The 27,358-nt window shown below is 39.0% G+C and overlaps 1 protein-coding gene and 1 long non-coding RNA gene across 6 annotated transcripts in view; one reads left to right on the top strand and one right to left on the bottom strand.

Moving 5' to 3' along the window:
• The window catches only part of LOC120784327, a 44,374-nt gene extending 42,593 nt beyond the window's left edge, over positions 1-1,781 (bottom strand). Inside the window, exon 1 of one of the 3 annotated variants that reach the window (XR_005706422.1) lies at positions 1,634-1,781. This is a non-coding gene — a long non-coding RNA (uncharacterized LOC120784327). The remainder of the gene's footprint in view (positions 1-1,633) is intronic. The other 2 variants (XR_005706421.1, XR_005706420.1) reach the window with 2 other exon arrangements.
• On the top strand, positions 453-22,186 carry dgat1b (diacylglycerol O-acyltransferase 1b). 3 transcript variants are annotated; one of them, XM_040118044.1, is made up of 19 exons: positions 453-520; positions 769-1,286; positions 2,817-2,904; positions 5,567-5,607; positions 6,396-6,481; positions 9,162-9,214; positions 9,751-9,856; positions 12,509-12,637; positions 13,082-13,150; positions 13,286-13,389; positions 14,046-14,084; positions 14,303-14,344; positions 14,482-14,526; positions 14,846-14,958; positions 15,426-15,491; positions 16,166-16,253; positions 16,492-16,554; positions 17,129-17,229; positions 21,852-22,186. In XM_040118044.1, exons 2-19 carry the CDS (start codon positions 1,039-1,041, stop codon positions 21,928-21,930), a joined length of 1,560 nt encoding a protein of 519 aa, XP_039973978.1. In that variant the 5' UTR covers positions 453-520; positions 769-1,038; the 3' UTR covers positions 21,931-22,186. The 3 variants fall into 3 exon arrangements, with proteins under 3 accessions (XP_039973978.1, XP_039973979.1, XP_039973980.1); XM_040118045.1 differs by having other exon boundaries at positions 17,129-17,287; XM_040118046.1 differs by lacking the exon at positions 21,852-22,186 and adding an exon at positions 18,338-19,506 and having other exon boundaries at positions 17,129-17,287.
• The last annotated feature ends 5,172 nt before the right edge of the window (positions 22,187-27,358 follow it).

The raw sequence follows: 27,358 nt of genomic DNA, 5'->3' as shown, positions 1-27,358 counted from the left end.
TAAAACTATGGATGGGTTAAAAAATGATCTTTACAACTGGTGGGATAAAACGTGTCAAGTTTGAAGGGTTTGGAGGATGGAACCAGAGGATAGCTGGTACTATGGACATTGCATTAGATCAGACTCAGCTCTATACATTGTTTGACTTAGTTGAGATTCCATTGACCTAAACAGTACTTAGCTAAACAACAGTTTCAGCTGCAAGTGACCAGTCGCAACAGTCTTTTGTGCTTACGGTTATGATAAAAGTCAATCTGAAGGACCAATTTCCTTGGATTTTTTTTTCCTTCTAAGGACAACACATAATATATAATTTTATAGGCAGGTGGGCTACTGTGGTTTTGAGGCTGACAGTAAGTGGAGCTTACTTCCTTATTTACCGACATACTTTGAATCTCAATTTTTAAGCCAACCTGGATGAGAAGTCGTTAAGGAGCTCAACTGAGCAAACGCCTCCTGCTGACGAAGATCATGTTGTATGACTGAAAACTTCGGAAGAGATACTAAATGGCCCCTTGAGGTGAGAGACCGGTTTATCAACTGTTCTTTTCTATTCAGCTGGTGTTGTCTTGCTGATATTCACCGTGCTTCGCGTTACCTGATGAGATAACAGGAATTTAAAACACATTTCTGTATTAAATAACAAATAGGTTTTGCCGGCATGAATGTTGATGTTACTCTATTGCCAAAGCTAATATTACTCAATCCTTGCATTTTAACCGGGAAAACATTAACAGTCTATTCTATTGTGTTTTTGTTTTATTCTAGGAGTCCTGGCCTGCGTACAAGACTGAACTGAAACCTAAGTGCGTCCCTCCTTTGAATGAGCCCTCAGGGTCTGACTCACCAGTTACAGTACCAGACTCCGTGTCAACTGTACGGAAATCTGAACTTTGGGCGGATTGTTTTTGCAACCAGTTCACTTCCCTCTTTTAGGATACTACGGCTCTGTGCCCGTGTAGCAAGTGGCATGCTACTCCCCGAGGTGAACTTTTAAGTGAACTTTTTCAGTTGTTTTTTTTTCCCCCCTCCGTCGTCATGGGCGACTCGGACGCGGTCGGGGCCTATTCGACTCGCAGGAGAAGGGCGACTTTGGCGGCGGGGAGAGCCGGGAGTCCGCAGCCGATGAATGGGAAGTCCGCCGCGGCGTGTCAGAGCTCACTAGCCGCTGGCATTAGCGCTGACAATGGCCCGGAGAAAACCCGTGAGCGTTCGCTGGAGACAGCCTGGTCTCAATCAAAGAGTGAGAAAAAGAAACGCGGGAATGACATCGGCGACAGGCTGAGGTGAGTCGCACAAAAAAATTGGTTCGTTTGAAGAAAGTTTAGAGGTGTTTGGTCAGTCACCGAGTGGCTAACGCTAAACTTCAAAGCACCACCGGCTAACGTCACATCGACTTTAAACTGCTAACATTACCGTCCTATTCGGTTAGTGTCGTAATGAGCGTTAGCTAGTTTAAATGTGCAACAGCTCGAAAGGGATTAAAGGCTGGTCGGTGTACCACAGCCGGGATGTCCGGGGTCGCCCCGGACGAGCCCTGCTGATTTTCTGTCTGTTGTTCACTGCTTCATTGATACTTTGATTCACACTTTCCCAGTGCTGCTTCACGGCGTAACGAAACTCCGGCACTTACCCTTCATGGTAATGCCAAGGATTTGCCTGCACGGCTAATGTGGGACTTGTGGGCTTTTTCATCGATCAGGGGCGTGTCTAATGGGAGCCCCATGAACAGCAGTGAAATGTGGGCTGACTAAATCCTCCTTAGGCCAGCGCTGGGTCCCACTTACGTAATACTAAAGTATACTCTGTGAACTAGTGTTGATACAGTGCTACTTGGTATTTAGCGCGCAAAGAAACGAGTATGATGTACATTATTGTTGTGTAACCTCAGGAAATAATTAAAAAAAAAGAGTGTGCCAAGGGACATAAATAAAACCACAACTTTGTTCGGTTTTTTAATACTTTACAAGTAGTATGATTTCTCATCTATTCATAACTTGATGTTTTGTCTGCCGCCCATTTGTTGCTAGGTGTAGGTCCACCTTGGGCAAATAGCGACCAATGGGCTAAATGTGGCCCTGCAACAAAAACATTTGGCCCTCCCAATGAAGTTTTCCCATTTTATAGTTTGCATGAAAAACCTTAAAATTTAATAAATAAGATAATAGATTAATCTAAGACATCAACAGGAGAACATTCATACAACCAAAAACGAAACACGTTACTGTTTACTTAGTATGGATAACCTATCAATTACATTTCAAGTTAGTTAGTGCAAGTGAAAGCATACATTTTACATATATGAGTATTTCTGGCCAAATGAGTAGGAAAGATTTGCCACGTTCAACCGTTACTTACTATTGAGTGAAATAACTTAACCTTAGATAAAATCCTAAAAGAACCAGATTTATAAATCTTTTTATTGCTAAGAGAAATAAAATACTAAAAAACAAATACAAAAATATAAAAAGCAAGTACTCTGAGTAGGTTTGGCCCCCCATGAACAATGCTGAAAAAAATGCCCCATGGTTAAACCTAACTTACTGACCCCTGGGTTACCCCCTAGGTTATTGCTTATGCTGGTATTTTTTTTCCTTCTTCTTTTTTCCTCCGTTTTCTTCTTCTTCTTCACTTTGTACTAAAACTGACAGCCAACACAGATGTGAGTGTAGGTCTATAAATCCCAACAGCATCTTCTTTATCCTTATTTTTATCATTTGATGTGCAATCATTATAATCCATGTGTCAAATGTAAATAAATATGAGTTAAGATCATATTATTCTTGAATGATCCTTGCCTGCATCTATTTCTGTAGCTGTCACAAGACACAGGAGTCCCTGTTGAGCTCAGCCAGTGGTTACAATAACTACAGAGGAATCCTCAATTGGTGTGTGGTGATGCTGGTAAGACATAAGTGTGTGCATACACAAAGAAACACACACACACATAGCCATGCATTGTATACATAACAATAAATTTCAAAATACATCTAATGTTTTGGCTCTCTATCCCGCCAAAACCAACATTTGTGACCCCTGAAAATAGCTGTTAGAAAACATTCTCAAAATTGGGTAAATTTGTACAATCCTGGTTGAAATTATTGCCCCCCCCCCCTGAATTTTAAGTACAGAATTTAAAATATCTTCAGAAATGAATGCACATTGACCAATTTTATACAAAAGGAATATATTTTGAGGTTACTGAAAAAAAGAAAATAAAAAAACAAAACTTTAAAAAAAAAAATTATCCAGAAACAATTATCGGCACCCTTCACTAATATTTGGAACCTTCGCAGCCTCTAAATGTTTCTTGTAGCCATGTAGAAGCTTCTTGCACGTATCTGCTGCTAGTGTCAGCCACTAGTCCATTGCTCTGTGTTCAAGCTCTTCTAAGTTTGAAGGACTCCTTTTTGCAATGGCAGATTTCAGCTCTCTCCAAAGGTTTTCAATGGGATTTAGGTCAAGACTCACTGCTGGCCAGTTTAAAGCAGTCCATCTTTTCCTTTTCAACCATTCCTTTGTCCTGCTGGATGTGTGATTTGGATCGTTGTCCTGCTGAAAGACCCAAGACCTTTGCCTAGTTTTCTGACACTGGGTAACACACTTCGCTCTAAAATGCCTAGGTTATTTTCTGATTTCATCAGTCCTTTGATACATTCCATGCCTCCAGTACCAGAGGCAGCAAAGCAGCCCCAGAGCAGCATGATAGAACCTCCACCATGTGTTACCGTAAGTAGGGTCTTCTTTTCCTTGTGGGTTTCATTTCATTACCTATAAAAAAAACTGATGCAGTGAATTCCCAAAGAGCTCCACTTTGGTTTCATCTGTCCGTAGAACATTATCCAGGAAAGACTTCGGCTTATCTGTGAAAGTTTTTGCAAAAATTAGTCTAGCCTTTTTGTGGCTTTCTTTCAATAGTGGTGTTCTCCTTGGCCTTCACCCATGGAGCCCTACTTGGTTTAGTGTGCGGCGTATGGTACATGCTGAAACCACCACTTCAGATTGCTCCAGGTCAGCCTGCAGCTCTTTAGATGTCTTGCGGGGAGTTTTTGCCACAATCTGCATTAACCTTCGTAGACCTATCTCATTGAGTTTCTTCTTAGCTCCACGTCTGGAAGCATCTTACCAGTTTTATGATTGTGAAACTTCTTGATAACATTACGAACTGCTGAAACGGGGATTTCCAAGTCTCTGGCCTTGTGGCCTTGTGCAGTAACTTTGGACATTTTATTAAATATTCTGATTATACAAAATTGGTTAATTTGCATTTATTTCTGACGATATTCTAAATTCTGTACTTAAAATTCAGGGTTGCCTGTACTTTCAACCAGGACGGTAAATCTTATGTAGTAGTGTAGTAGTATGAACAGGTAAGGTGCTGTGTGTGTGTGTGTGTGTGTGTGTGTGTGTGTGTGTGTGTGTGTGTGTGTGTGTGTGTGTGTGTGTGTTTGTGTGTGTGTTTGTGTATGTATGTGTATATATATGTATATGTGTATGTGTGTGTGTATATATATATATATATATATATATATATATATATCATTAGTTTAGATCTTAATATTAAAAGTAATTAAAAAACCCTTAAGACAAAATATCAGTGAATCCCTGTGAAATCAAGCACTGATTAGAAAATTAATTGTGATTCCCTAACCAAATTGTTTAATTCAATCACTGTCCAGTTTGTTCTAATCATATCTTTGTTGTTATGATTTTATTGTTCTATAAATACCCACTTGTTTTCAAACTGACTCACTGTGTCAGATTCTGTATCGAATTTGGTTTTCTGCCAGCTTAACCACAGTGCAAAAAATTTGAGTCTTACCAAGGTGTTGTATTTAAAATAAAGACTTGCCAGCTCTGTCCTAAGATGGTTTAAATCAAACATGTTATGTTTCTTTTTTTTTAAAGAAATTGCATCAAAACCCTGTTGCTGTTAAATCCAAATTTTCTCAAAATATCAAAGTTATTTGCAAGTACAGTGCAATAATTTAATATAATTAACAATTTTATGTTGTGAAGCTCACACCCCTCTGTGCTTGGGAGAAGTGACAGAATATAAGAGAATAGGAGTAAAGAGGAGGCTTGCAAAGCTTTTGTTAATCCAGGCTTTGAACACAGATTTTTGTGTTCTTCGCAGGAGGTTTTCCTTCATTCTCACTGATTTTTCTGTCCCATCCCCAGGCATAGAGCCTTTGTGCTGGGTAATTAGATATTACAATCCATTTAGGAAGAAGGGAGAGTGAGGAGGAGAGAATAAAAAGAATGATGGGAGGAGGAGGATGAAGAGGAGGAGAAATGGGGTGAGGAGAGGAAAGAGATTGGATATATGTAGGGAGAGGTAGGAAAAAGGGGAGGAATAGAAGGAGAGAGAAAAGCATGGAGGAGACGGGTGATATGGAAGGACAAGTTTATTCAATTAAGACGGAAGAAATGACTATGAGATCGATGAAAGAAACATAAAGTAAGTAGGGAAAAAGGAACATGGAGTATTATTGTGTGACAAACAGAAACACATAGTAGCTAGTTACAGTTACTGTATATCATTAACTTTGTAATTTTATTACAGGTGCTGAGTAATGCTCGCCTCTTCTTAGAAAACCTGTTAAGGTGAGTAAATTTGCTGTCTTTTGAAAAGCATGTTATTTTTTTATGCCTGTCTTTTTCCCATTAATTATTACCAGTTATTTCAGGAGGCTTCCTGCATTGCTATTACCTAGGCTAATTCTTAAATCAAAATATACCAAAAAGAAGAACCGGGGTCTTAAAAATGTTTAAAAACTTCCTCCTGCTCTTACAGAGTGATTTTATTAATCTTCGAAAAGCTCTTTGTTGCCCTATTTGGACAATAGAATTTATTCACAGCAGACCTTTTGACAAGTCATAGCAGGAAAATCACAGGCGTAATTAATACAGCAACATCTGTATTTCACTTAGGTTCACTGAGATCGTTTACTGGGATGCTTAATGGAACTGAGCCATTGTTAATGTTATTAGGAACACCTGTGCTTTACCTGCTAAATAGTCTGAAAAGTCAGTAAATTTAGCAACAAAGGCGTTAAATTGGCAACACTGACTGTAACCACCCCCCTGATGATGTATTAGAAACTGTTGACCCTAATTCATTTTTTAGACAGCAGTGACCAATGGGCAACAGCCAATACTTGGCCGGCCGAACAATGGTGTAACAATTCACTAAATTTAAGTAATCCATTTCCCTTGTATAGTAAATAAGCATGCAGTGTGGAGTTCTTTAACTTTTGAAGAACACTGACTTCATTAACTGATTGACTAAGATCAATTTCTGTACTCCACAGGTTCAGGCATGGATCTTAATTTAGATTTGTCTTTTTCAATTTACCACTTCCTTTTTTCTTTTTTTTTTGTTTGTTTGTCAGGTATGGCGTGCTGGTGGACCCTATTCAGGTGATTTCCTTGTTTCTGAATGATCCCTACAGCTGGCCAGCGGCATGCCTGATGATTGGTAGGTAAACTTTTAAAAACACCTGTCCTAAATATCAATACCATGGAAAGAAAACAATATGTTTTTGTGATGAAGATGAATATGTTGAATATCAAATTCTGTTAATTATTAATGTGAATGATCATCTGATATTGATCATTTTAGTTGGGGTGGAAGAATCACTTCAAAATGTTACCTGTTGCATTGTTAACTTGAAGGATAAAAAAAAGAAATAGAAGCTTGCTCTAACTAAAACAACCAACCACAATAATTTCAATAAATGATAGGGGAGGTACACGCAGCTTTTTGGAACTACGTAGCAATATGTCTGACAATTGCACCTAAACAATTCTGCTGATGTATACTCACACTTTTACTTAAAATAAATCACAATATTTAGATAATTGGTTGAAATAACGGAACTGATTTTAAAGCAGTAAACATGTTTAATTTTTTTTCTCCTTTTATATAGCGTAAGTGGTGTGATCTGTCTCATTTCAAGCCATGCCTTGTTTTAAGACACACAGGGGCACATGCAATATTCACTGTTTTTTACCGTATTTATTTTCATGGTATATTGCGTTGAAAGTCTGCAGTGGTTCAGCTCACAGTGTCTCTAGAGGGACAATCACCTGCCCTATATACTGCACACTGGTACTGTGCTGCAGAGAGAGGTGGTGAGATAAAGATGGGGAGCGAAAGGAAGAGAGAGAGAGACGAGTGAGGGGGGGGGGAGCCACGTAGAGGAAGAATTAAATGGAAGAGAAAATGAAGTGGGTGATTGTGTATAGGGGTGGTTGGTGAGAGGGCTGGAATACAGGAATGAAAAGAGAGAGGCAAGAGGGAAAAGAAAGGAGCAGAGAGGGAAGAGAGATGGAGTTGGTGTAAAGTGCTGCATTGACACAGGGCAGAAGAGGAGAGAGGGAGGGATGGATGGAGTTAAGGTAAATGACAATGGGTAAGAGACAGGTGAGAATGGGAGTCCATTTACAGTAGCAAAAACAGTAAAGCAGCTCTTTCCCAGAGGGCATTCGTCACTCCTAGAGCCACTGCAGCAACACACACACACACACACACACACACACACACACACACACACACACACACACACACACAAATACCCCAACACAGAATAAATGAGTGGTCTATACTTTATGATAACCTACCAGCAAAGTGGGTATGGTTTGGAAAACCAGTCTAGAAAGTTTTACATTGAGGCAAATGACCTGTGAGTGACCAAAATGAAATGAATTTTACTCTAAGGTATTTCACAACATTATAAGTGTGCTGCTTTCAAAATGTCCCCCAAAAGCTACTTTGTAGGTACCTGGTGATATGGCTATGTGCATCGAACAGGTGCTAAACGGTGCTGTTTGTCTTGGTTTGATGCACAAGTGGGTACAATAGTTGCTGTTTGTTAAAGATGTGGAACCGGTCAGTTTCCAAAAGAGATTTAAAAAAAGGCAAATTAGCAAGAGCATGCTTATCCCCCAATCCGTAATTTGTCCTTGCCAAGATATGGACCACTGTTCTCGGGTCACTCTTTTCAGCATTTGGCAATCACTTATACTGTGTTAAAGATAAAATAACGCATGGTCAAAATCTTATGTGGTTAAATGTGAAACACAGCCTGATTGCAGAAACAACTGTTTTTTTTTGTTTGGTTTTTGTTTTTTTTCGTTTTTTGTTTTTTTTGTTATTTGGACCTTTTTTAAGTGGAGCAAAATATGCTGAATGAGTACCAGAATGTTTACAAGTTATAGTATAATATTTCATGATACTGTAATTTGCATATTCTCTGAAAATCTGAGTTGTCCCTGTGTTAAAAGCCACCAGGTTAAAATAATTATTTGTGAGGAAATTACAGATAGTTTTTCTGACTTTATGTCTCTGGACTGCATATGTTTTTTGTTTACTTTGTAGAGGTGTTTCTAGGGGTAAGATAAAAATTATGGCAGGTTGAATAAAATTGTTTTTTCACTTGTGCATGATTAGCTTGTTTAGTGCACAAATTTTGGTTACTGTCACATGAAAACAAGTTGTGTCCGTAGGCCATTTGTTCCTTCTTAGACCCTTTTTGTCTCTTCAGTGTATCATGAAGTCAGAAACAAGCATGTGACTCAACCATTAAATAAACTGATTTGGAATGGCAATGCTGATGGATAGTTGCATTGATAACAGGATGATAAGACCCACTAATCAAAATGTCTGACAGATTACACATCTGTTCACTCTAGATTAGATGGATTGACATGCAAATGCTCTGATTAGGGTTTTAAAATGGAACAATTGCTGTAATTATGTGCCATCAGTGTGGCTCAGCCTAGTCTAGTCAGGGTAATGAGCAATCTACATACCAGTGGTTTCCTTAAATTCATTCAGCATTGAGTTACCCTGCAGTTTAACCTGATTCAGCTACGAGATAAAAAGGAAAAATCTACATACAATTTAGCCTAATTTGCACCTCACAGAACCGGGGTATATGCATAATAAAGTCTGTATTACAGAAAAACCAAAATTACTTCAACTATTTTTGACTCAAATATGGCCCAATACTAGCCCTGGGTTTTTTTTTTCTGGGACTCAGGTTGATACTCTCATCCTGCTGGGACCTGTCAGAAGTGGCTCTGTCAAGGAGAAAAAATGTAAAGTGGACTGTTTTAAAATAAACTGACACAAGTCTCTCATTGTGTTTTGACAGTGTCCAACGTGTTCATTCTAGTGGCTCTCTACACAGAAAGGCAGCTGTCGAAGGTGAGTGGGAAAACCCTGCTTGCACTTAAAAATCAGAGTGTTGTGGATTTTAACCGAACTGTTGAATTCAGAGCACTTTCACAACTCCCAGGAGGGATTATTTTTCCAAAGCTGTTCTCCAAAACTGACTGACTAGCTGACCCTCCCCAACTGCATCTGCATATATTAAATGGTAAAATGGGAAAATTAGTTTCACCATCTGCATTTAGGACATATTCAGTTATGCTCTGTCTGTTTGGCATGAATATGGAACATTATGAGCCTTTTAAAACTTTACTAGGCCACCATAACTCAAAATGTAGTTCTGTTTTACTCCAGTTTTCAAAAGCAGAGTAAACAACTGCTTAAACATTTTTTTTAAATGTTTTTAGAGATTTTAGAATTACCTCAACAACAAATAAATAAAGTTAAAAATTTGCATGCAAAATGAAGCCACTTAGTCAGGTGATGGTGTTTTTAAACAGGACAACTTACCGTTTTTAAGATTTAATATAAAAACTCCTGCTGCCCCTCTCTGTGTCTCTCTTTCTCTTCAGGGTTCATTCAGTGAACTTGTGGGATTTCTGGTCCATTGCATTAACATGGTAATCATGCTAACATTCCCTGCTGCAGTGGTGCTGTTGGTCCCCTCCATGACCCCAGGTAAAATGTTTCTCGCTTTTATCAAAATACCATCTCTGCCGCCTTGCTACAATCTACTCCACATAACTGAGACAAATAGTTAAATGAAACAGTAGCGCCTATAGTGCAGTCAAACCATTATCTATTCATAGGTAGTTTGCAATGTAGCCGTGTGTATAAAACAGAAAATAATGTGATTGTAATGAAGATTAAGAGGACATTCACATGCTTGCCCTTCAGAGAAACAGTTGACCAGTTTGATGGTGCAGTAAAAGACATGTCTTATACAGAGTAATAATTGGAGTCGGTTAGTGGTAATGGACCAGTTGGTCATGACTGGATTATTTCCAGCTGGCTCTGAGGAGAGGAGAGGAGAGGAGAGGAAAGGAAAGGAAACAAAGTAGATGTGGTGTGCAGTACAGGGTCATCCAAGGGTCACCTCGTTGTGTCTTCATCATGCTACATGACAGAAACCATGGCCAACCTCCACAAACCCTGCAGTTCCCTTTTGATGCATTTGCAATACTGTACACGACATGTTACATAATATGACTCATAAAAATACTTGGAGGCACTTACTCAAAACATTTTAATTCCCCTTTTAAATGTTGCTGTTTTTTGGTGAGTAAAGGACTCGAGATGGCCTGTAACATTGACTTGCATTCAACAGAAAATGCAACTGTCATGTCGAAAGTTATTTCTTCACCAAATAACACAGTTCTCCTTTTGGAGTAATAAGATGTTTAAGTTACAAGAAAAAGTGCATACTTCTGGTGGGATGGGTATTTTAATCCAATGCTCCCTATTACCCCGGGCCGACCTGCATTGCGTCTATTATGGTACAATTTGGTAAAATGTTGCTCCTCTACCAGGGTTTCATGCTCTGCTCTAGTGTCCTTAACACGTAATGAACTTGTAATGAAATTGTAAATTATTTCACTGCCAAGGTCCCATTTTTCACTTTAACCCACAAATGTTACACGATAGGAGTATTTAACAACATTAACGTTATATATAGTTTAGATTTTTGGCATTTCCTCAGTCTTTTATTCTTCAACCTTTAGTTGGGACAGCTTTAACTTTACCATGATCAGATAGTGAGTTTTCAGTGTAATTTGGCACATATTTTAGTGTTAATTTAGTCCAAGAAATTCTTTGTTCATTTCCCATTTTGGTATATTCTCCTCTCCTCTCATCTGTTCTCTCACTGGGAGGTGAAGGAGTAAAGGAGTCAGTCCATCTGTCTGTCTGTTCTCCTCTCTGAGCTGCTGTTCACACAGGAAGGGCAATGACAGAGGACAGGTCTTTGTGTGTGTGTGTGTGTGTGTGTGTGTGTGTGTGTGTGTGTGTGTGTGTGTGTGTGTGTGTGTGTGTGTGTGTGTGTGTGTGTGTGTGTGTGTGTGTGTGTGTGTGTGTGTGAAGAGAGCTATAGCATTCACTGGACACTTCTTCTGTAACCAGTAGTCAACCATAGCACATGAAGCAGAGTGCAAGGATCTGATATCAAGGTTCATTTTAAATTGTATTGAATTTCTTTTGTGGAATACTGTAGTGATGAGGGAGAACTGTTCTCTACTGTGTACTACCATTATTTCCACTGCTTTTGATGCCTTTTAATGTGCCAAGTCTGGTACAAGGAGCGTGTTTTACAAATAGGTGTAAAACACTCAATCACTCAATTGTACATTAAGCAGTGTGTGAGGTATTAAACTGTTGAAAAGTTTTTTGAACTGTTTTCATTATAAAACATGATGAAACAATTGACATAGAGAGCAACAACTACAATATGAAGGAAAATAATCTTGGGACAGGTATAAGGACTTTAAACACTTTTTTCAGCTTTTTTGGATGCAAGTACTCAAGTAACTCTCAGTGTGACAAAATGAGGAAAGTAGCAGAATCATTTAGTTAGGTGCTGCTGGTCAGCTACAGTGTCATTTTAGATTTCGAAGTTCACATCTGTAGATTTAAACTTGATAATTACCCATATTGCACAAGCTAGGTGTGGTGTATCAGGTGTGTCAACTTGGCATCTGAGGTACATGCAGTAGGATTCATGTTACCTGATGGAGCTGAGCCTGGGCCTTTCTGGTGGCGCAACCACTTTGAACCTTTTACCCTGATCAAAGTACTCTCCAAAGAGGAGAGGCACTCTCTGCTGTGAAAATGAAGTATGTCGATTTTAATCAGTGAATCATCACACTCTCCCGGTCTCTGCCATTCTGCCACTGGCAGAAAAAACGAACAAAATTCATACAGTCAGCCTAGCAGAGATTTTTGCAGATTTAAGTGCATCGCTGTGATTTCCATGAGCTCTGCCTTTGTGAATGTGTGTTTTTATGATCACCATCTACAGTAACTACCTGGCAGCCACATTGAGCCAGAGAGACAGATGGTTAATGGATAAGATCTGCTATGGTATGATGCCAGGTGTTGCTGACCTCCACCTCACCCCTGTGGGCACGACAGGCAGTTTTTGTTTGTGTGTGCGTTTGTCTTCATGTGTTTGTTCAAATGTATGTTTGGCTTTCCCCCATTTCTGGTTCTCATCTCTGCTTCTTATCCCTGTATACATCTACACAGTTTATCAGTTGAGTGCATGTTCTCGCGCTGCAGCCTTATCCACATCACAGTGTTAACTATGATCTCTTTCTTTCTCTCCCTCTCTGTCAGTTGGTGGTGCGTTCGTACTTGGTATTTACACTATTCTCTTCCTAAAGATGTACTCCTATAAGGACGTCAACATGTGGTGCAGAGAGTTGAGCACTGCCAAGGCCAAGAAACTGGCCAGGTCACTTTCTTGTAAGTCACAAACAGAAACACACACACATACACAATTTGGCAGAGGTTTTGGATACCCAGTGTAAGACATTAGGGAAAATTAATTTATTTCCAATTTTTGATTTTAGTTTCTGTGAATGCTTTGATTTTGTTCAAGAGTGACGAGCCCCTAACCCAGAGGAGCTTCCAATTTCCTTGCTCACGCAGTTACAGTGACATCTAATGGCAGACTCGTGATACTGCAGCTCTCAGATTAAAAAAAAGTCAAAGTATGACAGTTTTGCAAACAGAAGCTATTACAGCTCTGTTTTGAAATTGTGACTGTGAGACAAACATTGTTTTTTATCTGATGTTTATTTTTCTCTCTATTTTTATGTCATAACCCATTAAATTAATATTACAAACACATCATTTTAAGTGTTGTGATATTAAGCATTCGTTTTTATGTATTAATTCTTCCCACAGGTCCCTCAGCACAGCATTTCAAGGGAGGTGACCGTAAGGTGTGTTATCCTGGCAACCTCACCATCAGAGGTACTCCAGTGCACCATCGTTTGCATTAAACTGAACTGTTCATGTTTCTGTCATGTACCCCACTGCCTCTATTTCATGTTTCATTTAGCCACAGTTTATTTAATTGTCACTTTGACCTCCTCTCTATCTCTGTAGACATGTACTACTTTGTCTTTGCTCCGACTCTGTGCTACGAGCTCAACTTCCCTCGCTCTCCTAAGATTCGCATGAGTTTCCTGCTGCGGAGGCTGTTTGAAATGGTGAGGAAATATCTCACATCAGCATCAGCCAGAAAAACGCTACCTTTACTGAAGCTGTATGTTCAGGTCAAAAAGGGGCCACTTTTCCTGATAGTGATCAATCTAGGGGCTTAGGATTGTTTTCTAAAAGCATTTCTGTGAACGTTCTCACATTTTTACAAGCATCTCCCAAAAAAGTGATTAAGAGCAAGTATACATGCACAGTTGTAAAGAGCTTAACATTTGCTGTAAATGATTGTGACAAGGGGGATTAATTTACTTCTTAAGTAAATCCATATTTAAGGTAAAATGCTGGGTCTTTTTTTTTTTTTTTTTTTGCAGTTTTTGGGCAATCTCTTATAGCGATTATGATAACATTTACACACCACGTTAACCGAATTGCTGAGATCTGGGGACATGGTGACAACAAAGTCCAACAGGTCAAGGAACATGAGTTTTCAGACAAATAGACATCTAAACCCTCTCTGTTCTGTATAGTATAATTACTTCAATGTCCCATGTAGTGAGATATAACTATATAAAAGTTCTTCAGAAAGTTCAAAACGCTTCTCTGTTATCCAATGCACTCGCCATATTCTCTGTAAACCGATAATAATGACATTTTATTACTGTGAAATAATGTCACTCACTTCATCAATGTGTCTGTCCCCCAACAGCTTTTCTTCATTCAGCTGTTAGTTGGTCTCACTCAACAGGTACAGTCTTCTGATGTAAACCAAAACTGATGTATGGTGATAACAATAGTCTTCTCTCCATTCAGTTTCTAAATATTTTAATCTCATCATTTTTATCAATACTAAAACTTAGAAACTCCTGATATACAGTTAAGTAACTGCATTTCTCTGAATACCAGAAAGACAGCCATGGATAAATTACTCTGCATTGCTTTTTTTTCTTCTTTTGTTTCTTTCAGTGGATGATTCCCATCATTCAAAGCTCCATGAAACCACTAGAGGTAAGGAAGGCAGAATGACAGTGCAGCTTATCCTGAACAGAACAACATGGTGCCGAGTGGTTTTAAAATGCAAAGTGGTGCATGCATCATTTGTTAACCTATGGGTGTCTGCTCTCCACTCCTCTTTTCTCCTGTAGGACATGGACCTGTCCAGAATGACTGAGAGACTCTTACGATTAGCTGTGAGTAAAAGCCCAACACGTCACACTGAAATTACCGTTTACTAAGGTTGTTTTGTCTTCCATGTTTGTTTTGAATTGATGACCAACACTTTGTAGGATTAAACAGCATAAGACAGAACATTATAAAAACAGCTGTGTCAATAATCACACTATGTAGTGTTTACACTGTGCATGAGAATGTACTTTATCTCATCATGACTATGACTATCTCATCAGGCTTTCACTCGTAGTTAGTTTGGGCATCTCCTCCTAAATGTCTCACTGTCATATACTTCATTCTTGTTCATGTGGATGTCCCATTTCTCTAACCCTTCTCTAGGTTCCTAATCACTTGCTGTGGCTAATATTTTTCTACTGGTTCTTCCACTCGTCTATGAACTTCACTGCTGAGCTGCTGCGCTTTGGTGACAGACAGTTTTACAAGGACTGGTGGTATGTTTGTGTGTCTGTTTGTGTCTGTGTAGTTCAAGAATTTTATGAGCTACTGTGATGAAGAACTATCAGGGTCTGTACAGATCAGAGGTGCTGCACACTCTGTTATTCGCATGTGTGTGCGTGGGAGAGATGTGCATGTAGACAATTGCAGAAAATTGAAAAGTGTGTGTAGTGTAAGCACGTGTGGAGGATAATTTCAGTACTTTGGGGAGAACAAGAGCTTGGAAACTCTAGTCTTATAGTGTTTTGTGAAAGTTTAAGACCATTTGGTTATTTTGTGTGTTGTACCTTTTCTGATATTAGTAAATCAATTTCATCACTCAGTGTACTGTAGGATAATTACTATTATTTCCCTTTTTCCTGCATGACAATACAGTTTTTAGGCTCATGTCCATCAAAATTAATCAAACTGCCATAGATCCATTATTTAGACCCTGTAAATCCTCAACACTCAATTTGCTTAGGAACTCTGAGACGGTGACATATTTCTGGCAGAACTGGAACATCCCTGTACACAAGTGGTGTCTACGGTGAGTTACTCGCACACTAACACATTGAGAGGGAGCAATGAAAGGCACTTAACAAGGCGCACTGACGTATCTGGGAAACTGATTCATCAGGCTGTGAGAGAGTAAGTGGTAGTAATAAATACAGTGCCCACAGCCAGTTCTACATACGCCAACATAGCAGCAGGAGCAAATGCAGTGAGGTTATATTAAACAAGACAAAGTAAATAAAAGGCTATTTAGAGGGATTAATGATTACTTACTTTGAATTCCTGTCAGTTAAGAAGACACTTGAACATATCAGACAGCAGGTAATAAACAGGAACAAACGAGTGAACTCTTTTCTACAACTTTTGTCAGTGTATTTGATTTTTCTAATTTATCTGTCCATATACACATCTAGGGTTGCAAATAATGATTACTTTCATCATTGATTATTTTGCCAATTTTTTTACTTGAGTAATCATTTTGTCTATAAATAGCAGACAATAGTAGCATCATCTTGGCCCTTGTTTTGAGTCCAAAACCCAAATATATTCAGATTACTATCATATATGACAAAGCGAAGCAGCTAATCCCAACATTTAAGAAGCTCAAAGATGCTTCGAAAATGTACTAATCGGTTGATAGACTAATCATTTCAGCTCTGATCTGTGCATCGACTGGTCTGATAATCTGTCCTTCTGTCTGTCGTCTAGCCACTTTTACAAGCCGCTGCTGAGGAACGGATTTAGTAAAATAGTGAGCCAATCAGCTGTCTTCTTCTTGTCGGCTTTCTTCCACGAGGTAAGAGCTGAAACCATAGCCACTTTCACCGGTTATCTACATACTGTAGACTAGTCTCGGACTAGTCTTAGTGTAGATCAGTCACTAGTAGCCTCTGTCAAATATTAAGGTTTTACCCCTCCCCTGATGTCTTCAAAACTGTAAATGCTCTGTCAGGCAAATGCTCCTTTGCAGACAGTCAGACTATATTTTATCAATTAAAGTGATAAAATTAATTTTCCTTCTCTGTCTGTCTCAGTACCTGGTGAGTGTTCCTCTCAGGATGTTCAGACTTTGGGCCTTCACGGGCATGATGGCACAGGTGAGACCCAACACATATCACCGATGATAAACTTGCTGCTGTGGCCGACACAAACCTTGCACTGAAATGACTTTTTTTTTAAATGTATTTTTGTTTAAAACTGTATAATATACATTGTGATCTGGGCACATAATTTTTGTAAGAAAATCCTTCTTAATGTCTGAAATGGTTTTAAAAAAAAATGGGTATAGGTAGGTTAGAGGTAGAGTGGCATTTACTAAATAGTTCCTTTGTGTAGCCCAATCATACAAAAAGTCAAAATAAAGATAAGTGGATGATGTTCCTTTTGACTTCCATAGGATATTTTAAAAGCTGTTGTCAGGGTCTGGCCTTGGCTCCAGTATCATTGACAATGGGACAATAGGCAATATAATAGGTAATAGGCAGTATAAGTGCCTCTTGTTCTTTGCTGACTCTGTTAGTTTGTTATTCATTATAATGTGCTGAGTCATACAACACAGGAAACCGAAATCAGAGAAAAAATACACACAGAAAATTGAGACTGTTATTAGTCATTAAAAAACACAATCGCCCACTCTGTTTATTTATTTACTTTTTTTAATTGACTCTTCAGCTTCCACTCGCCTGGTTTGTTGGTCGCTTCTTGCGTGGTAACCACGGGAACGCTGCAGTTTGGATGTCCCTCATCATCGGTCAGCCATTCGCCGTCCTGATGTACGTCCATGACTATTACGTCCTGCACCACAGACAGGAGACAGACTGATTCACAGACGTGCGTGCGCACACACACACACACACACACACACACACACACACAAATGCACAACTTTTCTTCTGTCTGTCTCTCTTGTACAAATAAACATAAATATCACGAGTCTACAGTGCAGGTACTAAATATCATCCTCTGCATGTCAGGATGAGCTGATCACATCTGCGGCGTTATGATCACAGCTTGTTTACATTACACACCTTTGACATTGTGTCTTCCTGCTGGGAGAGGTAACAATAGCTTAAGGAGGAAAAAATATTTGTATGTTTAAACTGGACAGTGTAGAAAAATGTACAATATCTAAGCAAGGAAGTGACACAGTAATGCAGCATGTTACTCAGGTGATTTTTTCTTCCAGTGTCTTGTTAAAACCTCCAACAGCATAGTTTGCACTGAAATGTGACTTGAATGGATAATTTATTGTATTTGGTACTACAAAACATGCAGGATTACCTAGACTTTTTTTTTTTTTTGGACCATAAAGCTTTTTCTCCTCTTCAGCTGTGAAGATGATGACTATAGCTGAATTTTATAAGACGTTAAGTTGACAAGATGAATCAAGTGCCTTGTTGGAAGTTAAGTTTTTTTGAGCCAAAGGGGTCTTAATCCCTTTGGTTTTACTTTGAGATGGAAACATCACAAGGAAAAATGAATGTACGCTGACAGGATTTTATTAATAGATGATTTCTATTTTTTTATGAGGTTTTACTTTGTCAGTTATGACAAAGATGTTCGTTTTTTCTTATACCCCATGTGCCATTACAGTAATAGAGCATGTATCCGATCACACCTACATCTTTTGTGTATTGATTTTTTTTTTTTAGATCAGAAAAACAGATAGTATGCAAAATCTCCAAATTAGTGTTTTTTTGTCATTCTAGTATCTCATTAGACTGCTTTCAAGTAATGTTGTCTAATGATGTGTCTAAATACAATGTATGAGTCTGAAAATAAACACAGTTGAATTTAAGTATTGTTTTTAAGTATGTGTTATTCTGTGCTGTTGTTGATCCGACTTTTTTTTTTTTTTTTTTACCTTTTTCTTACCTTTAGTTACCTGAAACAGACAGGATTTGTTCTTGAAACCAAAAGACACAGAGAGCCAGAAGAGAGAGAGTTGGATTTTCACAACTTTCAGGCATTTGTTAAACAGTAGCTGACAAATGTATGCAAAAATGTATCCATTCACAGTATCAATGGACGTACTGTAAATTAAAGTAACAAGTTTTTTTTACATGATAGTAAAATGTGACTGCAACGAAAGGGTGCAAATCTTACCTGGAAAGGAAAAGAAAAAGTGTATTCTGAAGTATTTAATTGGTCTTTTTTTTTTATTTAAAATTGTCTGTCAAGACCCATACATGAGATTTAAAACAGCAGTAGTGCTACACTTCTGAGCTCGAAATGATGCATAGTATTTCAAATAGTGAAGAGAAGTGAGTTGAAGAACTTTGAATGGGCTGGGGTCTTCTTTGAACAGGTTCATCAGTTCAGATGTTTTGCTGTGTTTTGGTGTGATAAACTGTAACCTCCCAGTTGCCCCTCCCATTTGCCCAGTTCAGTCAGTTACAGGTACAAGGCAGCAGCAGTAAGAGCATTCACTCATTTCCTCACTGTGTGGCAAGTTATCACCCATCTCTGATCACCTGATGGGAATCTCCGACCTATATACAGGTACGTAGGTTACAAATATGTGAGAGGTTTTACCAAAACTTAATGGAACTGTGTTGTTTACTGTCTTTCCTCAGTCTTCATTATTCGTTTAGATTCAAATTCATGAGCAGCAGGAGACTGAGTATTGAATTCACTAGTCTACAGTCTACCTCAAGGGATTTTCAGCAGAGATTTAAGATTGAACTGAAGAAAGTGAAAGTTGCCTTTTAGAATATGCAACTGGTCCTTGTTTCAGTCTGTATTGTCGCTAAACTGACACTTTTGAGTCAGACCCCTATTTTTTGCCTACCTTTACCAGTAAATCTACAGGCCCAGGTCATAGGGGAGGCAACTGCGGGTACACAGTTTGTGGGGCTTTAAAAATAAGACTTGTGGCAAGTCAGATCATATTTACCAAGTCTGAACCCCAGGCAAGAAGAACTTCCACTGTATCAGACAGAACTGCTAAGAAAAATACAACTCCCTAGGTGCTGTAATATCCTAATTGAGACTACAATAGATTCTTCTCAAACTGCCAATAACCTTGGTGTGACTGTAGAAAAGCCAGCTTACATTATATACCTGCATTTTATCCTCAGTCTTACACATGGATGGATTACTGAAGAGGCCCAGGGGCCCAAGTGACCCCTTGGATCCCTGGGCTGGAGCCTCTGTATGAACTCTATATTTCTTGTTGGAAAGTCAATCAAATGACTACAAGGAGAAACAAAATGATTAAAAATAGATCCAAAACAACCACGAAGATGTGCAAAACAGGCATTCCTTGACACAAAATGAGTAAAAATAGATGCAAATTGTGGCGCTTGCTCCCTTGTACGAGAGGTGGGAGACCTTTTACCTGTCTGTGTCCGGGGGTCCACTGTCTCATAACGAATGCGTGATCTTGCAGTTTTGCAATCTAAACCATCCAATGAGAAAGATCTCCACTTTACTATAGGGACTCTGCCAGTCATTTTTCCAGCACAAGGTGCAACTACTGCAGTTCCTCCCTATCTAAAACACTCATTTAAACCCTCAACACTGATCCCTTGTACTGCTGTATGTGCACTAATCCTTCTGCCATTACAGTTACCGCCAGTAGCTTCGGTTATCAAATTCAAGTCCCAGTTGACAGAGGCTCTGCAGAAATCCATACCACCAGGCAGTTTTTCAGCTCTACAAACCTGTGGGGATTTTTTTTTTTCTCTTGTGTTTTGCCCCTAAATTGTGACTCTTCTCGCTGCTCCTTTCCTAATTGTGGAAAGAGTCTTGTGCTCCAGTCAAAACACAAAGGTCGCTCCTTTTTTCCACAAAGAATACCTCACTTCACCGAAATCCAAAATCGTGACTCACATTTAATCACCTATACTCACTCTTACAAATGACCCCAAAGTGTCTTTTATTTACTATGCAAGACTTTTTCTCTTATGTAATACTGTCAGTTCACAGTCAGTTTTGACAAGAACATCTGCTAAAAGCAACGCTCGTAAACGTATAATGTAAATGACATTTACCATGTCTCTGTGCTGTCTCCATACACAGTCACTACTAATTCTCTGACACTCCAGCGTTCAGTCAGGCATTCAGCACACTACATGTTAAATGACTTAACGCTATCATTACCCCCTTGTTATTCATCGTGATTAGGGTACCTACCAGGCTAAATATCAAGCTTAAGACAGTGGCAAACATCATTTTACCACTTTGCTACTGGGCACCCAGGGGCACAAAATCATGTCTGTTTGACTGTGTTTTCACGAGAGTGTAGATTTGTCATCCAGACAGGATTGTGAACCTGTATCTTGTCAGGTTGACAATGAATTAAACAGCAAGTCTGGGGCAAATCACGAACTTTCTGTAGGGGTGTGTGTATGTGCTCTGTGAGTGTGACATTTGGTTAAACAATCGTCAGTGGGGATTAGAGTCTAGATGTGACAGGAGACATGGCTTTGCAGGATACACAATACGATGTAGAGAATCAGCCCCCACTAAAAGTGTACTAACTTATTTTTTCCATCAGCCTCTATTTCAAAAAAGGACTTGAGCCACTATTTTATTAAAGGGAGTAAAGCTAATCTGGAATCTTAAAACATGTTAACACTCATGTAGAGACCCACTGGAAACAAGCACATGAATGTTTATTGTCAAGGTTTAGGAAATGCTAACCCACTGTGCAATAATGAGGTGATTTGTATTTTGTAATTGGCACAAATCCTAGACACAGCATTCTCAGCATCACATTGTAAAACTCATACTAAGTAGTGTTCTTCAGGGATCATTTAACTGACAGGTGCACAGTTAAAGTCTCACTCTTTTGAACATAAATACTCTGAAGTGGTGGGTAATGGTTTACAAGAGAGATGTGGTGGGCAAGCGCTGTGTTTCCTTTCACATTTCCACTTGCATCCTAATGAGAGGAATACATGCTACTATTTGTACCAGCAATCAATTCCTCAGATCTCTCATAACTCCCATCACACTGAAGAAAGTGGCCACCACTGCCAAAAAGTGAGCTTTTTTCCTGCAGGTCACCTATAATCCTCCATCCATCCGCCGTTTTATACCTGACAAATAAACTGTAAGAGGACAGGGGGAGTGCAGAAAAAAGAGCAGAAACCTTGTCACTTCTCATCCATCATCAAAATTCACAGAGTTCCTGACATAAACAAAGCTTTCCAGTTCCCCTGGTTGGACTGAGTCCCACATTGATTCACCATCTTTGTACTTGCACGCATACACACAAACATGTCATATAATGATCCATCTGTCATTTCTACACCTATACATACACTCAAACTTTACTCTGTCTTTGCCTCCCGATGTTGTCTAACTGTTACTTTCACACCTCCCCCGTTTTCTCTCCTTTCCTTTCCGTCCCCGTCCTGCACCTTCTCTTTGTGCTCGTCGTCCTCAGTCACAGGTTGATCCATGCCTCTTCCCCTGACATCCGTTATTCCGGATCTTTCCAAAGAAAGCTGAGGGGCTGTGAGTGATGATGATCCTCTAGACAGGAAACCGGGAGACACAAACCTGTCTCATTCTGCAAGATGGATGGAGCGTTGGTCCAGAGACGCGTTATAAAGAGACAGACTCAGCCTTCCATTCAAATACCACTTTTAGTCAGGCATGTGTGTATTTACACACAGATATGTTTAACTGATACACAAAACATGTTCTAACTACCAGTTTGAAGGAGACGTATGACTAGCATTTAGCATTTCAGTGGGATTTATTAGCACATGCATTTTTTTTAAATAAAAGTCAGTACAAGTAGAAGCTTTTTGCCTTTTTTCTTCTTCTCTGAAACAGTCTTTATAATACTTATATACTTCTTATAATATTCACACTGACAAAAAATCGTCACTGTTAACACCGTATTTAGATTACCTTTCACCCTCCTAATCTTTCATTCTCAATCTCTGATTTTCGTACAGAATTCGTACATCCAGTGGAGGTTTAATGCAACTGGCTGAAACAAGTTTAATCATCTTGAGAGAAGTGATCACCCCCACTAAGCTGATTTTGTCTGTCTTCATTTATTTTCCACTTTTAGTAAAAACAAGTGTCAGGATGAAAAGAACATCAAATCACTTGTTAAGCCTGATGTGTTTTGTCATTAGAGCTCAGCAGAGTAAAATGAAAAGGTCTGTGCAGGTTCAAGATTTTGTGTTTTGAGTTTATTTTTAATATATCACCGAGAAAGTAGTCATGACAAAGCACAGGTATTGCATCACAATCATATTTGATCACAAATCTTTTTTTTAATCTTTTTTGCTCTGCTAGTTTCTTGTTATGTTTGTAGAAACATGAGGTGTTTCAGTGTACACACACACACACACACACACGTCTCCATCTTCCAGTTCAATCCCATACATCACTCTTCATTCATATTCACATTTATCATAAGATACAGACCAAATCCCTCCTCCTTGATTGAAGACACCTAACTTTCTAGTATGTTATTTTAAATCAAAAAGGAAGAGAACTATGGAAGCATCAACAACACACACAGTTGATTTTTCCAAATGATTTTAAGATCCATTTTTTCTCCATCCACTTTTAGATTTCTTACTCACAGCTTAGCTTCAAAATGTTTTCTGACATAAAACACTTTGACTTCTCATATTCACTTACTGTAAATGTCGGTGTTTTGAGGATGCAAGGTCTTTGCAGTAAAATAACAAGAAACATATACAATATACTGGTGGCGATATGTTTTTAAAAAAGGCTGCAACTTGATTTCCCAAATATATCATTGCACTGCTTAATATTCAAAGACGGTAGTTTCAATGTTTGTTTGTCTTCACCCAAAGCTACTAAAACTATTTTACACCTGCTGTGTACTGCCTTAGATCATTTTTACCCTCGTGTCTGTTGTAAAGCCTGCGCCTGTACTGCGCATTCAGTAGTATTTCTCGATGGTTACGTACTATAGCCCCAGTTCCATGAGAGGCAGCTGAGCCCGTTAACAGTCCCTAATAGGTTTGTGCAATTTCCTCAAGGAGCAAGGAGCACACTGAATTCTGAGTGTACCAGTGTGGAGGAGCCAAGTCTCGCCCTGCTCCACACATGAGATTATGGAGCCTGTAATGAAATATTACATCGTATTTTTTGGCAGTTAAGCCTCCACAATATCATGAAAAAGATCAGTCTCAGTTAGGACACTAATGAGATAAATCACTTTAAAGAAGATGTATGAAAAAAACTGCTACACTTTAAAGAGGTTGTGTCTTTATTTTAGCTGAGGGAGCATGCAGAGCCTACATCATTTGTGTTTTATAGTGGTCTTTTAGTATAAGCCTTATATATCACAAAATTTATTGGTTTGTTAAAGGACTTTATGGACCTGCACAGTAAATCACACATTAAATGTATGAGTTATGCTTGTGATGTTGTGTGTGTAAGCGTATTTGCATATATTTGTGCATGTGTGCTCCAACATTGGTGTGTGTGTGCATACTGTACATGGGTATGTATGTGTGTGTGTCACAGCAGAATGTAAACACATACTAAGACTTCCTGTCTGAAGCCCAAACTGAGGGGGGATTTAGAGCAAGAGGGAGGGAAGTAGAAAGACAGTCATTGAAGGGAAAGACAGAGTCCAAAGATGATGCTGAAAGGGGGAGAAAGAGTAGGACAGATGAAGAAGAAAGACACCGAAAGGAGAGAGACCTACAACAATAGAAGCAGAAAGATCTGAGGATGTCTGAGAAATCTAGTGAGAAAACAATACACTGAGTAAAAGCAGACAGGCTGACAAAGTGACAGAAATTACAAGAAGACTTCTTGATACACAGATTCGAAGAAGAGTGCTATTTGCTGCACCCAACTGGCATGACTCGAGAAGCTGAAGGGAGAGACACGACTGACACACTGTCAAGGGAAAAGAAATTTGCACTGAAATGCTGAAACGCTCCAGACATTGAAACGACTGACCTACGTGGATGTTCACAGATGATACGAGGGTGAAAAGGTCACCGAGGGGTGAAGCATCCTTACTCGGAAAAGATCCAGCATCACCTGGTTGGACACTGACCAAGGACCTTTGGATTTGGTCGGACATGAGGACACTCCGACCTCGTCAGACACAGATTTGAGAAGTCCATTTGTCCAGTCCAGTTTGCCTACTGGTTTGACCAGTCTCCCTTTTCTCTAGAGGTGAGTTGTCATCCACAGAAGATAAATGGTTTCTACATACTGTATTTAAAAGAAAGGAAAAAGAAATCAGCTCTCACAGTTATGTTTCATCCTGGAAACCAAACTCCTCACAAGGTGCAAGTACAAAAGTAATGCCAAAAATCACTAAAACAGGGGCATGAATAGTCCAAGAATATATCCAGTGTACAAACTATTATGAGGGTGTAATTTTTACATTGCATGGACAGAATAAACAAGTAAATCATTTTCCATACATTGGTAGTTTTCTGTAAATGAAGTAGAGTGCTTAAAGGAGTTACAACCATGCTGCACTCCAGAGCATGTTTGTAATATATTACACAATCAGAGTACATGGAAAGCCCCTGTGAACTGTAATTGCAAGTACAACTATCACTAAATTTAGACTTATATCAGCAAAAAAATGTTCCATTTGCCTTGAGGGGTTCTTTGTAAAGCTATAATTTGATGCGGGACAGCGTGAGATCTGTACACCAATGTCCCATCCTGTCCCTCTCCCTTTATATGTATTTCTGTCTTTCACACAATCCCAGATACACACTTAACATGCACACACACCCAAACGGGACTCCCACGCTGCTGGAATTTATTTGGACAGTGTTATTCGTGAGCTGCCTCCAGGCCCTGTGCTCTCTTTTCAGCATCACTTTACAGTCATTGCATCACCACTGTCTTTGATGTTGGAAGATCAAGAATTGGATAGAAACAGTGATGCATTAGATTATCAAACAACCTGGGTTGACTCAAATTAAGGGACACACACACTTATTCCTGTATTCTTTGCATCGACTTTAAATTAGAGCCGTTGCCGACAGTTTGCAGGATTACAACACATCCAGTCATTTTGCTGTCTTCCAGAAACAGGCTACTTAAAAAAAAAAAAAAAAAACTCAGATTGTCATGTTTTATCACAGGAATAGTGAAAATAGACCAATTACCAAGATATTAGTCACGTACAATTATCTTCAACTGCTTGCAGCCCTATAGCCAGAGCTTGTGATGATTAGCTTTTAATAACAATCCTAATCCATACACTATATGCCTATATGAAAAGACAGTTTTACATCAAAAATGTTCATAATCGAGTTAAGTTTTTTTTTAACATGCCAGAAGAAAATCAGTTGGTTTTAGTATGTTATTTAGTATCTGTATTTGGGTTTGATCATATAACCCAACTGAATAACTGATTTTGTGGGCCATTGTCTAGGCTAAATGATCAACTTTTTGAGTAGCAATGAAGGAATGGTCACTCACGGTGGGCTAAAGATTTTCTTTCATCCCTCTTTATGAATTAAGGTGGTGCTTTTAGTTAAATGCTAACACATCTCAGTTTAGCGTGTTAGCATGCCTACATTGGCTGGTTAGCAGTAAACACAAACCAAAGCTGAGTATGAAAATGTTTTTAGTTTTGCAGACATTTGGTCATAAACTGAAGTGTTGAACAAATGAACATTTTCACCTCATGATGAGGCTAGAGGAAAAGTTACGGGACCACCGAGCTATTACAATTCATCCGGAGGGGGGCATGAATGTCTGTACAAAACTTCAGGATTGTCCATCCAATAATTGTCAAGACATGTCACTCAAAACCTCAAGGGTCAACCTCATGGTGGCACAGGAGGAAAAGTCAGGGGATCACCAGAGATATTAGGATGCATCCTAATGTCTAGCCCCTTGGCTAAAAAGCACACAGTCAGCAACTTTGTATAGTTAGTGCAGCTTTGGCAGTGCATCATTGAAAACCACTGAAATACATTACTTGTTCTTGTCATTTGTTTCTGAACACATGAAGTAAGTGGTTTAATACACAATTTTCCCAGAGCAATGTTAATAACACTCGTTAGCTCTGTTAATGATGATGAACTAGTTCCAGTATGCTGATTGATATCAGGGGATATTACTGCGAAAACACCCATTTATTTACTTCAGTGGTCTTGATGTTCTATGGCCAGACTGGTGCTGGTAATGCAGATGAATCACATTATTCATGCCTCACCCTCAGCTGAGCGTGTTATTCTCATTAGCCTGAGAGGACTACATTTTTCATTTGCTGGATGACTAGTTTGCTGTGAGAGATCAGTTGTGAATCATGTGTATACACAACAGAGTATGTTGAGCTCCTTAAACATTTCCAGGTTGAGACTCTCATGAGCGATTAAGCTGATTTTGTCATAGGAGGATACAGTCGCATGCTAGCCGCCAGACGATTTTGGGTTCACACTCATTTGGACTCTATGAGGAAAATGTGATGTTTAACTTCATGTTTTTCTTATGTTTTAAATGCCAGTACCATTCCTTATGAGTTTGATTCAGTCAATAAGCTTTTTGCATTTCCTTCATTGTCCTCAATTGACACTGTCGCTTATGTGAGTCCTCACATCAACTCGGTCCATTTAAAATTTAACGAATGTAATAAAACCAATTAACTAAACACAAGGCAACAAAGCCAGTTGTTGTGCGTCCTCGTTTTAAAAGTGTAAAGCAAACTGCCATCACCAACAGGTAGAACCATTTATTACAACTGTCTGTAAAACTCAGTGTGCATGACACTGTCCAAAAATCACCTGCCGTTCCCCCTTTTTCTCTCCCTTCTCCTCACACCCCACCTTAATGCTTTTCTAATTACGACTTCATGGACCCTAAAGGCTCTGTCCTATTATGGCATTTGACCACTTTATGAGGCGTGTCAACTGATGAGGAAACACCTATGGGGACAAGAAGCAATTCATAGATGTTAAATTTATA

Source organism: Xiphias gladius, chromosome 22, assembly GCF_016859285.1.
Source record: "Xiphias gladius isolate SHS-SW01 ecotype Sanya breed wild chromosome 22, ASM1685928v1, whole genome shotgun sequence".
NCBI classification, from domain to species: domain Eukaryota; kingdom Metazoa; phylum Chordata; class Actinopteri; order Istiophoriformes; family Xiphiidae; genus Xiphias; species Xiphias gladius.
The sequence above is the reverse complement of the archived record's forward strand: the minus strand, read 5'-3'. Positions and strand labels throughout refer to the sequence as shown.

Excerpts from the sequence above, each read along its gene's own strand:
- dgat1b (XM_040118044.1), top strand. The coding sequence starts at position 1,039 with ATGGGCGACTCGGACGCGGTCGGGGCCTATTCGACTCGCAGGAGAAGG. Across the intron at positions 9,215-9,750 it reads CAGAAAGGCAGCTGTCGAAG|GGTTCATTCAGTGAACTTGT; the intron begins GTGAGTGGGAAA and ends CTTTCTCTTCAG. Across the intron at positions 9,857-12,508 it reads GGTCCCCTCCATGACCCCAG|TTGGTGGTGCGTTCGTACTT; the intron begins GTAAAATGTTTC and ends CCTCTCTGTCAG.